Raw genomic sequence first — 14,068 nt, 5'->3', positions numbered from 1 at the left:
CTACCTGCCTTCGATAATTCCACTAAGTTCTTATTCCCCAAAATTCTTAAGCCTAGAGTTTACTTTTCAGTTTCAAAAAGACTTCTGGAATACCAACTTTAGCTTTCAACCTTAGCCTAAAACCATCAGGCACGTGTTTCCTTGAAAGGGTTATTTTAGCTTACTTACGTGGAAAGACTCTCCTGAACAAGAGACCTCTGACCAGAGAGCTGCAGGAGGTGCAAAGTGGTGGCAGGTGTGGAAGCCAGAGAACACCCACCTTCTTCCCTTGAAGGAGTACAGCAACCATCAGAAGCTACTGAGAAAAAAAAAAAATTCTAGTTGCATTTACTTCTCATATTGACATTACTGAATTGTCAAAAAAAACAAAAAACAAAACACTCAGTAGTACAAAAAGCATAATATTCATATATCCACCCATGTTCCAACAGGGCAGAAACTGTTTTCTAACTGCAGTACAATTAGTGGAATGCCACGCTAACACAAATCTTGAGTGACCATTAAACATCCTCTCCCTAATGAATTATGGGTTTCTTTAATAAAGAATTGACGAAAAGAACTCCTTAGTCCTTTCTGTCATGATTGAAGCTTGGAGAAGAAAAGCCAGGACGCTTAAACCTCTCCTTGGCTGCTCTTCTTTCTTGTCAAGTTTCTATTACAAGACAGCAAGCGAGCCCTTTATTCCAAGGTCTACCTAAGGTGAAGGAAAGCTCATGCCATGATGCAGATGGGAGAAGTCAAAACAATGTGAATGACACCTGATGATATGAACGCAGCAGTTTTCATGATTAGAACCTGGGCTCCTCAAAAGACAGAAAAAATACTAAAGCACAAGTAAAAGGATGTATGAGCAGCCATTACTGATTTATACTATGAAGAGGCTCCTGTTGGTCCCTTCTCCTTAGCAACAAATGGAGTATCAGCTGTATTAATTGCAAGAATAAAGAAATTTCTTACATACAAACTTGTAGCTTTAATGAGAGACCAGAAAAGGTTTCTTGGTGATGCTCTGTATGTCCTGCATACATTCACAGCATAGTACAGGAGTATAACCTTCTCTTCCTCCCTACTTACAACCAATACATCATATTTTGCTGATTGTTACTGAAGCTTTCTGGCTCTGTGAGGTTGCAGCATGGGGCACTGGTGGGGGTTAATGAAAGGTGAAACAAATACCATTCTAGTCTTCTAAAGGTATTATATTCTTTCTGCTGGACCATAACTTCCTATTTGTGGCAGAGGAACTAATAAACAGATGAATAAGTGACTGTTACCCAGGTGAACATGAAAATCTTCACTTAATTATCATGACATTTAAGATTTGAAGACTTATGATAACAGAAATAGCTACTCTTTCCATAACATTAAATCTGCCATATTATTAGCTAGTATTCTTCAATATCTCCATTTCCAAAAGAGAAAGAAAATTATGCTAACACACGTTAAATAGCAATTATTTCCAAAAAGCCCTTCTCATTAATCAGCTAGAAACGTACTTTCCTTCCATACCACAAACAGTCTGCACACCTATAAAGTGCCTTCTGACTTAAAACAGTAGCCTCAGAACAGAAATAAAAGTTTAGATCAGAAAAGAAGAGCTACGGCAAATAATTACTCTTTGTACCTGTTTTATTGCTCTGGTCAAACAAGTCTTCCTGAGTTGACAAAACCTCAGGCTCTGGTGACTTCTGAATCTGCATCCCACCTTCCAGAAGTTCTTGAACAGATATTTGTTCTTTTGTTTCCAGAGCAGCAAGAGAGCCTTTGGGACTAGTAGGCATGTCCTCTGACCTAGGAAATTCATATCACCATGAGAAAAAGTTACTATGTTCAAAGGCTTTCATCTTTGAACAAAGAAGCATTTCCTGTTTTGTGTGTTTTCCTTTTTTAATTTCAAAACTTCCAGAAACTATTTATTAAAAGTGAAATAAGCTACACTTTATAATGATGCAAAGCCCTCAGCCCATTTCAAAGTGTGTCTCAGTCTCTCACAAAGCAATACCTCTTTTCCACTCTGCTCACTGCAGTGCTGCATGCTGTCCAAGATTTCTGATAAGTGAGTTAGGGAGTTTTGTTTCATACATTGTTATCTAGAGGTGCATGAAGCAGTGTGATCCAGACGGCAACAATGCCAGAACAATGACCTCCCACAGAAAGAGCTTGGATGTAAATCATCCTCTGCACCAGCCACACACTTTATCTTCTGCTGACCTTTTTGATCTGATCTACTCAACCCAAGCCCCAAACCAAGACTCCTTCACACAAATACTACTTACACATGTAAGACACTCACTGCTGCCTCCTTTCCAGAGACTTAGGCGGTTCACCTACTCTACCATTGCCCAGAGTAAACAGGATAGCAAAACTACCTAGAGAGTAATTTCCTAAGGAAAAGCGGAACGTTAAGCTGAGTGTTTTGCATTAGAAAGACAACCTCTCTTGATATTCAGCTTTGTTCAGTACCCCATTCCCCACTGTTTCTACTGAAGGAAGAAACAAAAGAATACTAAATGTTTACTCATTCCCTCCTCCAAAATGGAAGCATCCCACTTGTCCTCTGCCATATCTAAACTTGAGGTATTGACCAGAGACAATGCTGTTTTGGATACAACCATCACCATAGGCAGAACAAAGGTATACTGCCCAATTCCCACCAAGTTAAGAGCCTGAAAGACACGGGAAAAGAATACCTCCCTATTTATCTATGCCATAAGCTACCAGATGCAGGACACCTGAGGACCCAAAGCAATCTGGGTGCTCCTCAAGTATAAAAACAGTAGACTTTCAAATATAATATTCTTTTGACTCTTACAACACTAGAGAATTTAGAAAGACATCCCACAGAGAGATAGTGCCTCTGCAGACAAAGAACAGAGAGTAGGAGTAGCAACCAAAGATTAAGGGATCATCCTTACAGTTAGAGCAGCAATAAATTGGGCTTGTAATATGCCTAAAGATAAGATGACACAATGAGAATTCATAAACAACAAATGTTTCTACTGGACCATAAATATGCCCAGGGCAAGGGGGAAAAAAAAAAATCAAGAATTTCTAAAAAAGTTTCCACCTGGCCAAGTGAAATGAGTGTAACCCGATAGCAGAAACCCAAAAATACTTTCTAGAAAGAACTTGGTTTACCTTGCAGGTGGTGAATTTTGCGCTTCTACCACAGGTACATCCTTACTGGGCTGTGGTGCCACACGGATATCCTTGCTGGGCTGTGCTGCCATGGGGATACCTTCCTTAGACTGTTCTTCATGCTTAATTGCTTAAAGTTTTAGAAGAAGACAGGAAGGAAATATTTAATTTTTCAAAGTACTAGAAGTAGTCCCAAAGGCTTTTTAAAAGGCAAAGATTTTAAAGAAAGAAATACAAACTGAAAATATATACAGGCATCATTCCAGAAAGGAAAATAACCAATTACCCACTTACAAAAAACCTTAGTATGCAAGCCATCAACTGACAAGTACTCGCCAGACAACTCTACAACCTTACTATACTAACTTAGATTAGATTAACTTAGATAGCTGTAAGATATATCAAGGAAAAAACAACTAGCTCTAGCATGGGAGGAAAATACTTATAAACAAACTCTAAATGCCAAAAACATGTTACGTACCAATATTAGCATCCACATCAGATAGCCTAGTATAAGCAGAGTTGGTGGTTACTGACTGTAGATTGTCTGCTTCACGTGGCAGAGTTTGTTCCTCAACATCCTGGCTCTGGGAGAGTTCTAGAACCCCAAAGCCCAGCTGTGATGAGGCAGGATCTAGGAAGAAAACCCCAAGAAATCAGGTATCATCCCACAACATTATGTACTATGCAAGGTGCTGCCCTTTAGCAAAAGAAGGTCATATTAAGTCTTTCACATCAAAGCCCTGCCCCCAAAATTTTTTCAAAATAAAATTAAGAATAAAAGCACTGGGCTTCCCTGGTGGCGCAGTGGTTGAGAGTCCGCCTGCCGATGCAGGGGACACGGGTTCGTGCCCCGGTCCGGGAAGATCGCCCATGCCGTGGAGCGGCTGGGCCCGTGAGCCATGGCAGCTGAGCCTGCGCGTCCAGAGCCTGTGCTCCACAACGGGAGAGGCCACAACAGTGAGAGGCCCACATACCACAAAAAAAAAAAAAAAGAATAAAAGCACTAAAAGCAAAGGGGGAAAATGCATAATGAAGCAAAAAACTGTGTACCATAAAACCTTACAAGCACCTAATAAAGGCAGACTATTTCTACTTTCTAAAGAAATACATAAGCCACCCCCCACCGCGCACGCATGCACGCGCGCGCGCGCGCACACACACACACACACACACACACACGCAGAGAGCACTGTACTTCATATTGTAATTCCACCCCACAAGGCATGCATCCCCAAAATATTTGAAAAACAAATGAATACAAAAGAAGTAGGAGTCAATATGCAGAAAGGGGGCTAAGAAATGAGCTAAAAATTCCTGAACACCAAATTAGGTGGATTATCTTAGACTACCAGCAAATTTCCTAATGACTATTCTCAATTTAATGATAAGAAATCTATAACCTGATAAAAGGGAGAAATTTAGACATCTGCTTGCTCATGTTAAAGGGGTTAGACCAATCTACTATCCTGAAAAAGGCATAAAGCTACCTTCAGCACCAAGGGAGTGTGTGGTATCGTCTGAAATATCTCCTTCTTTTTCCTTTTTCTCCTTCTCTTCCACCTCTTCTTCCTTCTCTTCACCCACAGGAGGAGCAGATTCCACTGACATTCCCAAAACACTATACAGCAAAAAAACACACTCATGTGTTCACAGATAGGCCAGGATATTTTGCTCAAAGAACTCTTTAAATTTTATTGTGACTCCCCACACACCAACCACGTTTTAAGCAAATTTGAAAAAGTAAAAAACCTCACCTCATTATTGCTTCTTTCTACAAAAGGCACCTAAAAGGTTAACAACTCAAAACACTGTAGTACAGAATTAAGTAATACAAATAAGAGACAGAGGAAGAAACAAACATACTTGATTTTTATCTTTCTTTGAAAAAATCTGAGCAGGGATAGAAAAATCTTGCACTCAAGAGAATTACTGACAAGTGACAAGAGAAGATGTGCATTAGATGTGCAGAGAAGGGGCTCAAAAATACATCTATTGGGCTTCCCTGGTGGCGCAGTGGTTGAGAGTCCGCCTGCTGATGCAGGGGACACGGGTTCGTGCCCCGTTCTGGGAAGATCCCACATGCCGCGGAGCGGCTGGGCCCGTGAGCCATGGCCGCTGGGCCTGCGCATCCGGAGCCTGTGCTCCGCAATGGGAGAGGCCACAACAGTGAGAGGCCCGCGTACCGAAAAAAGAAAAAAATAATAAAAATAAAAAAAATAATAAAATAAAATAAATACATCTATTGGGCTTCCCTGGTGGCGCAGTGGTTGAGAGTCTGCCTGCCGATGCAGGGGACATGGGTTCGTGCCCCAGTCCGGGAGGATCCCACATGCTGCGGAGCGGCTAGGCCCGTTGAGACATGGCCGCGTGTCCGGAGCCTTTGCTCCGCAACAGGAGAGGCCACAACAGTGAGAGGCCCGCGTAGCACAAAACAAAACAAAACAAAAAAAAACATCTATTTAATAGAACACAGTTCACAAACGAATTTTAGCAAAAATTCTTAGAATACATAACATAGAACCACAGTGGCTGAAAAAAATTCAGGTAAGAGGTCTGTGTATTGAAAAGAAGACATCACAGGTCAAAAAACGATAAACAAAAGTAAAAGACACATAACAATTAGGAAAAAATATCTGCAACAATATAACAAAAGAATAGTCTCCATAATATACAAGGCACTCGTAAGAAGCAGCTCAAGATATGAATGGACAAACAACAGAAAAGACAGCTCACAAAAAAAAGAAATACAAGTATCTTTAAACATGTAAGAAATCAGGGCTTCCCTGGTGGCACAGTGGTTGAGAGCCCGCCTGCTGATGCAGGGGACACGGGTTCGTGCCCCGGTCTGGGAAGATCCCACATGCCGCGGAGCGGCTGGGCCCATGAGCGATGGCCGCTGAGCCTGCGCATCCAGAGCCAGTGCTCCGCAACGGGAGAGGCCACAACAGTGAGAGGCCTGCGTACCGCAAAAATAAAAAAAATTTTTTTAAAATGTAAGAAATCAGAGAAACCATTTGTTGCCAATCAAATTAGAAATGAAAAACTGTAAATACTGTACTACTATTCAGTGCTGCCCAAACCTGAGGTGAGATTAGCATTATCACATACTGTTTATAAGAGTATAAACTAATAGAACCTTTCTGCAGAACAACTGGGAAATATATTAACAAGAGCTCTAAAAAATGTTCATACCTAGTAATTTCAACTGTAAAAAATAATTTGAAATATGAAAAGATCCTTATACAAACTTACTTTCGAAGTTCACTGTGACTAACAAACAACCTACTGTAAGCCCAACAGTAGGTAAATGATTAACTAATTTCATAATCCATAAAATGGAATTTATGCAGCCATTAAAAATGTTCAAAACAACCAAATGCAACATGTAAACCATAATCTGGTTTGGATACTGGATTATATATATATATATATATATATATATATACATACATATAATAAAGCCATCTTTGAGACAATTTGGAAAATCTGAATATGCACTTATTACTAGGTTTTACAGAATCGATATTTTCTTAGGTGTGATAAGGGTATTATTATAATATAAGATAATATTTTTCTTAGGGGATGAATGGTAAAGTATTTGAGGGGAACTATGATTTCTGCAACTTTGTTTCAAAACAGTATATTTTATACACACACACACACAGAAAAATGCATAGTATCTTTTGAAAAAATGCATAGTATCTTCATCTCTACTGTGGGTTTAAACTTTTAAAATAAAAAACTTGGGGTAAATGTTATTTAGAGTTTTAATTGCAGGGGAAATTAATTGCTCACGTTGTTAAGCAAAAAGGTCAAGAAACACACGAACTTTCACTTCCCATGTGTCAACTATGTATATCAAATGCACAACAACAGCAACAAAAAACAACAGGGAAAATAAGCCAAAATGTTTACAGCAATTAGCCTCTGGGTGGCAGAATTATAGATGACATTTTTGCCTCCTTGTAACATTCCATACAAAGACCATTAAGCATAAGTTTAATAAGCATAAAAGAGAAGAAAACATAAATTTGCAAAGTTGGGGACCATGAACCAAGGAAGAGAAAAAGGACTAATAAAGACTTCCACAAAAATAAAATAGAATGTTACCTACACAACTGGGAGGACCAGATGCCTGACCTTAGGAAACATAGGAAAAGAAAGTCAAGAGCGTGTATGACAAAAAGTAGAAGAGCAATGAAAGACAGCACAAACCACACACCTTGGATCTTCCTCAGTCTCTTTTGGTGGTTTTCTTCAAGTTCCTAATGCTCATAGGCACAGTGAGTCCTTGGACCTCTTCTTCACCTACACTCACCCCCTTAGTGATCTTATCCAGACTCATGGCTTTGAACATCATCCATATGCTTATGACTCTGGAATTTTAAATCTCCAGCTAAGACTTTCTCCAGACATTCACATTGTCAAATGCCTCCAACTGGCAACTGAAAAGGCAGCTCAACTTTAACAGGTCTATAACTGACCTTCCCCTGCAGTCTTCTCATCTCAATTAACAGAAACTCCATTCTTCTAGTTCCCAAATGAAAAACATGGAATCACTGTTACCTCCTTCATCTCTTGCATACTTCACATCCAATCTATCTTTGAATCATATTTTCAAAAACCCAGAATCTCACCACTCCTCATCCACTTCTACTCTGGTCTAGCCACTCTCACATTTTGCCTAAATTATTTCAGTCATCTCCTAGTAGGTCTTCCTGACTCTACCCTTGCTCTCCCTTCAGACTATTCCTTTTTAAATTTAATCTGAAGAGCTTTTTTTTTTTAATTTTTATTTTTCCCAGCTTTATCGAGGTATAATGGACAAATAAAAATTGTACACTCTTCAGTCTATTCTTGATCCAGCGGCCAGAGTGATCCTGTTTAAATCTAAGTCAGATCATGTCATTCCTCTGCTCAAAACCGTTAAATACTTTCCTAAGAGTAACAGCCAAATTCCTCACAATGATCCATAAGGCTTTATATATTCTGGTTCCCTCTTTACTTCCCTGACCTCTTCTCCCACTCCTCTCAAGCACTCCACGCCAGCCACACTAACCTCCTTGTCATTTCTCAATTATTCCAGGCACATGCTTCTCTCAGGGCTTTTGCATTTGCTGTTCTCTATGCATGGATTACATTTATCCCAAATAATAGCAGAGATCACTTACTTAAGATTTTTAGTCAAATGTCACATCACTAAAGCATCCCCTAAGTCACCCTACCTAAACTTGCAATTCCTTTGATGTTTCCCATCCCCTTCTCTGCTTTATTTTTCTCTTCAGCCCTATCAGAGTCTAAGATACTATATATTTTTACTTATCTATCATGTATTGCTATATCCCATACCAGAACGTAAGCTCCATTAAGGTCTAGGGTTTCTTATCTCTTCTGATCACTTTGTATCCCCAAAACTCAACAGTGCTTGGCATATAGGAAATACTCAATAAATATTTAATTAGAATGATTAGGTGAATCAGAAGAGGCTTGAAATTAATCCAATTATAGACAAAAAATAGTACTGATATTAAACTTTCCTCCACTATCCAAAACTGATGGAAAAAGAAAACAAAGGTTTAAATATATTACTTAGAAATACAGAAGTAGCCAATTAAAAGAAATAAAACAATTATCATCAAAAATTAGGAGAATGTTGTTGTGAGTTAAAACCTCATCTTTCATTATGAACTCAAGTGTCTTAATTTGATAAAACAAGAAATGGTAATACAACAGTGTTACTTAGTTTTACAACAGTATTAAGAGCTAGGAAGGGCTTCCCTGGTGGCACAGTGGTTGGGAGTCCGCCTGCCAATGCAGGGGACACGGGTTCGCGCCCCGGTCTGGGAAGATCCCACATGCCGCGGAGCGGCTGGGCCCGTGAGCCATGGCTGTGGAGCCTGTGCATCCGGAGCCTGTGCTTTGCAACGGGAAAGGCCACAACAGTGAGAGGCCCGTGTACCGCAAAAAAAAAAAAAAAAAATTTAACAGATCTCATCAAAATTAAAAACATGCTCTATGGAAAAAACCTCTTAAGAGGATGAAAAGACAAGCTACAGAGTAGGACAAAAATATTTGCAAACCACATATGCTACAAAGGACTAATATATAGAATATATAAAGAAGTCTCAAAACACAATAAAAAAAATCCAGTTAGAAAATAGGCAAAAGACATGAACAGACATCTCCTTGAAGAGGATGTACAGATGGCAGAGAAGCACGTGAAAAGATGTTCAACATCATTAGCCATTAGGGAAATGCAAATTAAAACCTCAGTGAGATATCATCACACACTTATCAGAATGGCTAAAATAAAAAATAGTGACAACATCAAATGCTGGTGAGAATGGAGAGAAATTGGATGTCTCATACACTGCTAGTGGGACTGTAAAATGATACAGCCACTCTAGAAAACAGTTCAGCAGTTTCTTAAAAAAACTGAACAGGCAACTACCATATGACCCAGCAATTGCCCACCTGGCCATTTATCCTAGAGATATGAAGATTTACAAAAACCTGTATGCAAATGTTCACAGCAGCTTTATTTACATTAGCCAAAAACTAGAATCAACCTAGATTTCCTTCAATAGGCAAATGGTTAAACAAATTGTGGTACATCCATACCATGGAACACTACTCAGCAATAAGAAGGAACAAACCACTGATACATGCAACAACTCAGATGGATCTCCTGGGACTTATGCTAATTGAAAAAAGCCAATCCCCAAAGATTATATACTGGATGATCCTATTTATATAACATTTTAAATGACAAAACTTTACCAGTGGAGGATGATCTTTTTTTTTTTTGGTCCCACTGCACGGCTTCCTGGATCTTAGTTCCCCACCCAGGGATCGAACCCACACCCTCAGCAGTGAAAGCACAGAGTCCTACCCACTGGACCACCAGGGAATTCCCCAGAGGATGGTCTTAATTAGCGGTTGCCAGAGGTTCATGTGCAGGAGAGGGAGGTGGGTGTGGTTATAAAAGGGCAACACTGGAGCTCCTGTTCAGCATTTTGACCTCAGTGGTGGATAAACCTACACAGGTGATTAAGCTGTATAAAAATACACACATACGAGTACAAGTAAAACTAGGGAAATGTGAATAAGTTCGTTGGATTTTATCAATGTTGATATTCTGGTTGTGAAAGTATGCTACAGTTTTGCAAAGTGGTACCATTGGGGGAAACTGGGAAAAGTACACAAAGAATCTCTCTCTATTATTTTTTACAAATGCATGTGAATCTACAATCACCTCAATTTTCTTAAATGTTTAACGGAGAAATAAAAATATCCTCAGCATCATATTTTAGGACACTTCATGTTTAGGACCACGGGCTTACATCACAACAGGACATTAGATAAGAGAGGAAGATCTTTTGGAATTTTATGATATATAAAAGTTCACAAGCAGCCTTTTTCAAAATATCTGCCTTAATAAATACAGACAACATAAAGAGATCGGTATACATGTGCTTTGAAGTCAACCCCTTTTGGAATCAACCCCACATTCTCTGCGGTTTTCGTGGCCTTTACACGTGCTGCTCCCTGTGTCTGGAAAGCTCCTCCTCCCACATGCCACACTTCTCTCCAGCCCTTCAACTATGCCTAACAAATTTGTATTTATAGTTTAGATCATCCTTCTCAAAGAGGTTTTCCCTTATCCCCCATGTTAGGTTATGTATTATTTTTTTCCTCTTTACAATGATCACAGTTCTCACTGAATAGCTATTTATGTAATTATTTAATATCTGCTTCCCCTATTAAATTGTAAGCTCCATAATGGCAAACATGCTTTAAAACACCTACCACAGTGCCTGCACGTTTACTGAATGTAAGCATTCAAGTTTTTTTTTTAAGGAAAGAGCAACACCTTGATGCAAAAAGGGAAAAGAAGTGGCATGAAACTTCTCAAACAGTACCATTGATTTATAACAAGGGGTACACACGCATTCTGTCCCCACTGGTTCAAACTCACATGCCGAGCCACAAAAACACACATAAGCCTGGCACATGTTCCTAAAGAGGTATCACAAAAACTTAAATGCCTACAAAAAGCAAAGAAAGGTAACATAAATGAGTTAAGTGGCTGGGTTTAAGAACAAAAGCACAAGCCCTAGGATAAATGAAAAAAGAATACCTGGCCTCAGTGTCCAAATACAACAGTGAGTTACAGGCACTATGACAGACCATGGCACTCATGCCCTACCTTAAGCAGAGGCTGGCTGCTCACAGCTCCCGCCAACTGCTGCCAATAATACAACAGTTGCATTACTTCCGGCCTAGTAATCCCAGAAGCTGGAAATCTAAGTTCCATGTGAAATTTCCCTATTTTTAAATTCTATCAACTAATTCAAATATATTTTACAACTATGTGTGGGCCAACTAGAACCCACCTAAGGGCCAAAATAAGTCCATCAATTTGGGGATTGTTCTAAAGCATCCAACTGATGATTTGAAAGAAAAAATTTAAGTGCAAACACAGAGTATTAAATAGAACACAAACATACACACACAAAAAAGCACTTATTTTTGAGATAAAACCCTAGTCTTTCACCTCATACTAACATCCTCCTCTCTGACTACCTCCCTTTTCTATTCCACCACCCCAAGACTCCTACGTTCTCCTTTGATCTTAGGAGAATTTGGGTATTGAATAGTAAAAAAGAAAGAGAGGCACTTGAGTCAGAAGGACTCAAAGCCCAGCTCTGTCACTTACTAGCAACGCATTCTAGAGCAAGGTTTTTAACTTCTTTGCCTAACGCTTCCCCGCCTAAGTAAGGGAAGTAACATAATGTGTTCATCGTACAACTACTTTAAGGATGAAATTAAATGGCAGTATATATCAAACATCCCATCTAGTGCCCAACATAGAGGATAAACTCAATAAATGGACAATGTAAAGATATACAGGAGACAAAGTAAAAACTGAATACAGTTTAGGGTATGAATTAAACATTCTGGGTCTAAAACTGGCGAGGTTCTTTGGTTGGTAGGTAGAAACCATGCTTAACTGTTTTGATAATATACCTAAATATTTTTTGATTATTTTTTCTAGTAATAAGTCATATCCAAGCTAAGAATAAGGAATGCTTGTTTCACATGCACAAGGTAGATCACAATCTGAATAATGTAGGTGCAAAAAAATGTTACCACCTCACAAAAGAGATTCCAGCTATCAGTACCAACAGAATGCTAGTTAATACAATTCTCAAATCCCACTCCCTAATTCACAAAAATAAGATTAATCCTTTTATCCTTGGAATGAGACAACAGGTACAGATAAAAAAAACTGATCCACTAATACATTTAAATAAATTCCTTCAAACACTAGTATACCTGCTTGTCCTATTTGGCTGAGGTAACTGTTCAATGACCTGACTGATGGAACCACATGTGTCCAAATGAGAAGAATCCACAGACTCTGAAAAAAATAAGTGGATATTAGCAGAAAAGGCATTTACCACCAAACTGTAATACAAATTCAAGAATGCAGACAATACCAATTTAATCAGCTACATTAGACCTACTGTGCACCAGATACTGTGCCAGACTTCCTTACATACATTCACCACAACCACATAATGTTTATATCCACCCAGCTCCAACAAGAGCACCCTTGCAAAATGGACCTCACCTACAGCTTTGTTTTCTTTCAGTTGTTCATTGAAGCCACTATTACTGTCTCCTTGTTCTTCTCCAGCTGTTTGATCACTATTGGACACAACATCCTAGAAAATATACATATATAATATACATCTCAGAAAATATACATACAAAATATACATTCATAATGTATACATACATAATATATGTACATAATATGAAATATACATTTCATAATATACTGTATATGAAGTAATCCAAAATGATACATATTTTTGTGAAAATGATTTTATTTTCCAGCCAACTTTATCCAAAAGATAGTGATCTCCTAAGTACTTACTTTGCAGCTTGGTCTAGATTAGGGGGAAAAAAAAAATCTACTCAATCATTTCCAAGCAACCTATCACTCACCAACACAGGGTTCTCTTTGTGCGTCTGTAGATTAGGAAGGTGTCGAGATAGCATACTGAAGCGAGAACCAGAATCATCGTCTAGAACCTGGCTTTCAGGCTGAGAATCTTCAATGATCAGGCAAGGAGTGTCTTGTTGAGAGAAATCTGACTCCAACTGACTTCCAGTGGGGTCCATCTGCTCCCCTGGAATGGAATAACAAAAGATCAGTTCTGTGTAACCTACTAGCCTTCCTCATGCAGTCTGAGCTTAAATAATGAGGCGGAAGTACAAGACCTGGAAAAGGGGACCAGTGTAGGACTCTTCCAATTAGAACATTATAATCGCTGCAATCACTTTCCTATCATACCTTCCAAGGCCCGATTTCCTCGTTATTTACAATCAGCCTGCCTATCCTTCTCTCCCCCTTCCACCACCTTCCCGTAGACACCCTTTCCCCTCCTTCCTAACCTCTTCTCTCCCCGCCCCTTTTTCCATCCCCCACAACTCTCCCTACGTCCTTCTGGCGCCTCTACCACCCCCCAAAACGCTTCTTTGTAATCTCTGCTCGTCTGAACCCCCACAGGCCTTCACGCTTCCTCACGACCACCCAGCCTTTCCAGCTAGGATACCCCACCCCCTCCTCAGGGCCCTCCAACCCTTTCCCTGTCACCGCCGCCATGCTTGCCACCCCGCCCCCTCCGGGCGGCCATCCCCTTCAGACCCGAAACCCAAGCCTTCAGAGCCTACTACACCCCCACTTTTCTCCAAACAGTACCAGGCATCCCGGCGGGAGGTCCCTCACGCTCCAGCTAGAGATCTCCGCACGCTCCCGAGGTCCCTCCAGCTCGATCCCCAGGTCGACGCTATAGCCACCGCCGCCACGGGCCGCGAACTCCCCCTTTCCCGTCGCGTCACGCGGTATCGGCTC

The 14,068-nt window shown here is 39.9% G+C and overlaps 1 protein-coding gene across 3 annotated transcripts in view; it reads right to left on the bottom strand.

The window, feature by feature from the left end:
• The window catches only part of TP53BP1 (tumor protein p53 binding protein 1), a 90,241-nt gene that overhangs the window by 55,660 nt on the left and 20,513 nt on the right, over positions 1 to 14,068 (bottom strand). For 2 of the 3 annotated variants that reach the window (XM_007467549.1, XM_007467550.1), the window contains exons 1-9: positions 13,916 to 14,035; positions 13,159 to 13,343; positions 12,779 to 12,872; positions 12,481 to 12,565; positions 4,629 to 4,759; positions 3,620 to 3,772; positions 3,139 to 3,268; positions 1,625 to 1,791; positions 169 to 298 (exon numbers count right to left, since the gene is read on the bottom strand). In XM_007467549.1, coding sequence (XP_007467611.1) covers positions 169 to 298; positions 1,625 to 1,791; positions 3,139 to 3,268; positions 3,620 to 3,772; positions 4,629 to 4,759; positions 12,481 to 12,565; positions 12,779 to 12,872; positions 13,159 to 13,343; positions 13,916 to 13,922 — 1,082 coding nt within the window. In that variant the 5' untranslated portion in view covers positions 13,923 to 14,035. Of the gene's footprint in view, positions 1 to 168; positions 299 to 1,624; positions 1,792 to 3,138; positions 3,269 to 3,619; positions 3,773 to 4,628; positions 4,760 to 12,480; positions 12,566 to 12,778; positions 12,873 to 13,158; positions 13,344 to 13,915; positions 14,036 to 14,068 lie in introns of those variants that run through there. The other variant, XM_007467551.1, reaches the window with a different exon arrangement.

The sequence above is a fragment of the Lipotes vexillifer genome, unplaced genomic scaffold, assembly GCF_000442215.2.
Source record: "Lipotes vexillifer unplaced genomic scaffold, Lipotes_vexillifer_v1.1 scaffold722, whole genome shotgun sequence".
Taxonomy (NCBI): Eukaryota; Metazoa; Chordata; class Mammalia; order Artiodactyla; family Lipotidae; genus Lipotes; species Lipotes vexillifer.
The sequence above is the reverse complement of the archived record's forward strand: the minus strand, read 5'-3'. Positions and strand labels throughout refer to the sequence as shown.